This window comes from Equus quagga, unplaced genomic scaffold (genome assembly GCF_021613505.1).
Source record: "Equus quagga isolate Etosha38 unplaced genomic scaffold, UCLA_HA_Equagga_1.0 207798_RagTag, whole genome shotgun sequence".
Taxonomy (NCBI): Eukaryota; Metazoa; Chordata; class Mammalia; order Perissodactyla; family Equidae; genus Equus; species Equus quagga.
The window spans coordinates 1-1,711 of NW_025798994.1; the positions used below are offsets into that span (position 1 = coordinate 1).

The following is a 1,711-nucleotide window of genomic DNA, read 5'->3' on the forward strand; positions in this document are numbered from 1 at the left end:
CTTAGGAAACACACATATATAATTACACTATATGATAAAGCATTGAAAAATATTTTATAAATATTACAAAATATAGTCCACAAATTTTATTTTCTAAAATTTTGGTTTGCACATGGTTTAGAGCTATTTCACTAATAATTAATGAATGCAAAAATTCATACTCATAAAATGTGCTGCCACAGATATATTAACTAATAGCTTGTTGAATAAATAGTTGGAATTATCAATTGCACTATAAGAGTTGAACAATCTGTAGCATAGCAAATCAAATTTTTCAGAAATAAAATAATGAATCTAACAATATTATATTGAGTGACAAAGCAATTTTGTGACCACTAATTTTCTGAATGTGTCTTTCACATCTTTGTTCCTAAGGCTGTAGATCAAAGGATTCAGCATAGGAATCACCACTGTGTAAAACACAGAAGCCACTTTAACTACAAGCCAAGAAGTTTTAGGATTAGGGATACAGTAAAGGAAAAGAATGGTTCCATGGAAGATGGTGATGGCTGTCAGATGGGAGGCACAGGTGGAGAAAGTTTTCTGGTGCCCACTTGCAGAAGGCATCCTCATGACAGTGATAAAAATGAGTATATAGGACAGCAGAATATTCATCAGGCTGCTCCCCTCATTAAATATGGCAATAATAAAACACAGCATCTGGCTGATATGGGGATCTGAGCAGGAGACAGAAACAATTACAGAGTAGTCACAGATAAAATTATTTATGATGCTAGACTCACAATAGGATAATGCAAGAAGAAAATATGTGAGTGTCAGGGCACACACTATACCCCATGAGTAAGACCCAGCCACCAGAAGCACACAAAGCTTCTGGGACATAATAGTGGTATAGAGTAAGGGGTTACAAACTGCCACAAAACAATCATAGGCCATCGCTGCTAACATGAAAGTTTCTGTTACAGAAAATATGCAAGCAAAACAAAATTGTAGAATGCAACCAGAGAAAGGGATGGTTCTGTCTTCTGCAATCAAGTTCTCCAACAGTTTAGGTGTAACTATGGTAGAATAACAGAAATCTACAAAGGACAAGTGACTAAGAAAAAAGTACATGATCGTGTGGAGTTTTGGATTGATCTTGCTGATTATTATCATGCCTAAATTCCCCACGACAGTGACTGTGTAGGTAGACAAGAAAACCAGGAAGAGTGGAATCTGGAGTTCTGGATATTCTGAAAAACCCAGGAGAATAAAAGTAGGTATGATACTTTGATTTCCTTTGGATAACATCATGATTCCTGTTGAGTAAAGAATCAAAAGTCATTCCTAAAAATACAACTGAATACAGGAAGAAACAGAGAGAAGAAAGAGGCTTCCTATTTGTCTGTGAAGTTTGTACAGAACAGTGATTCTCAAAGTATAGTTCCCAACCAGCAGCAAGAACACCTGACAATTTGTTAGGGGTGCAAATTCTCTAGCCACATCACCAACTTCCTGAATCAAAAACTCTAGTATGGGGACCACAGTTTGTGATTTAACCACCCCTTGAGGTGATTTTGGATTTTGATGCATGCTAAATTATGAGAATCATTGTTATAGAAAATGCATAGTAATAATCCTATTGTTTAAAATTCAGCTCTTGTTAGTATTATTAATATAGAATTGAAATATAAATTTAGAGCATGAAAGAAATTATTAAAAAAACCCAAAACTTAGAGAGGCAGAACAGAAGCACAGAGCACCTTGTTGT

The 1,711-nt window shown here is 35.2% G+C and overlaps 1 protein-coding gene across 1 annotated transcript; it reads right to left on the reverse strand.

The window, feature by feature from the left end:
• Positions 1-303: 303 nt before the first annotated feature.
• On the reverse strand, positions 304-1,254 carry LOC124233638 (olfactory receptor 5D13-like). The gene has a single exon (XM_046650778.1). It carries the CDS (start codon positions 1,252-1,254, stop codon positions 304-306), a length of 951 nt encoding a protein of 316 aa, XP_046506734.1.
• Between the last annotated feature and the right edge of the window lie 457 nt (positions 1,255-1,711).

Bases quoted from the DNA above. Each gene is read 5' to 3' on its own strand.
- LOC124233638 (XM_046650778.1), bottom strand. From the start codon at position 1,254: ATGATGTTATCCAAAGGAAATCAAAGTATCATACCTACTTTTATTCTC.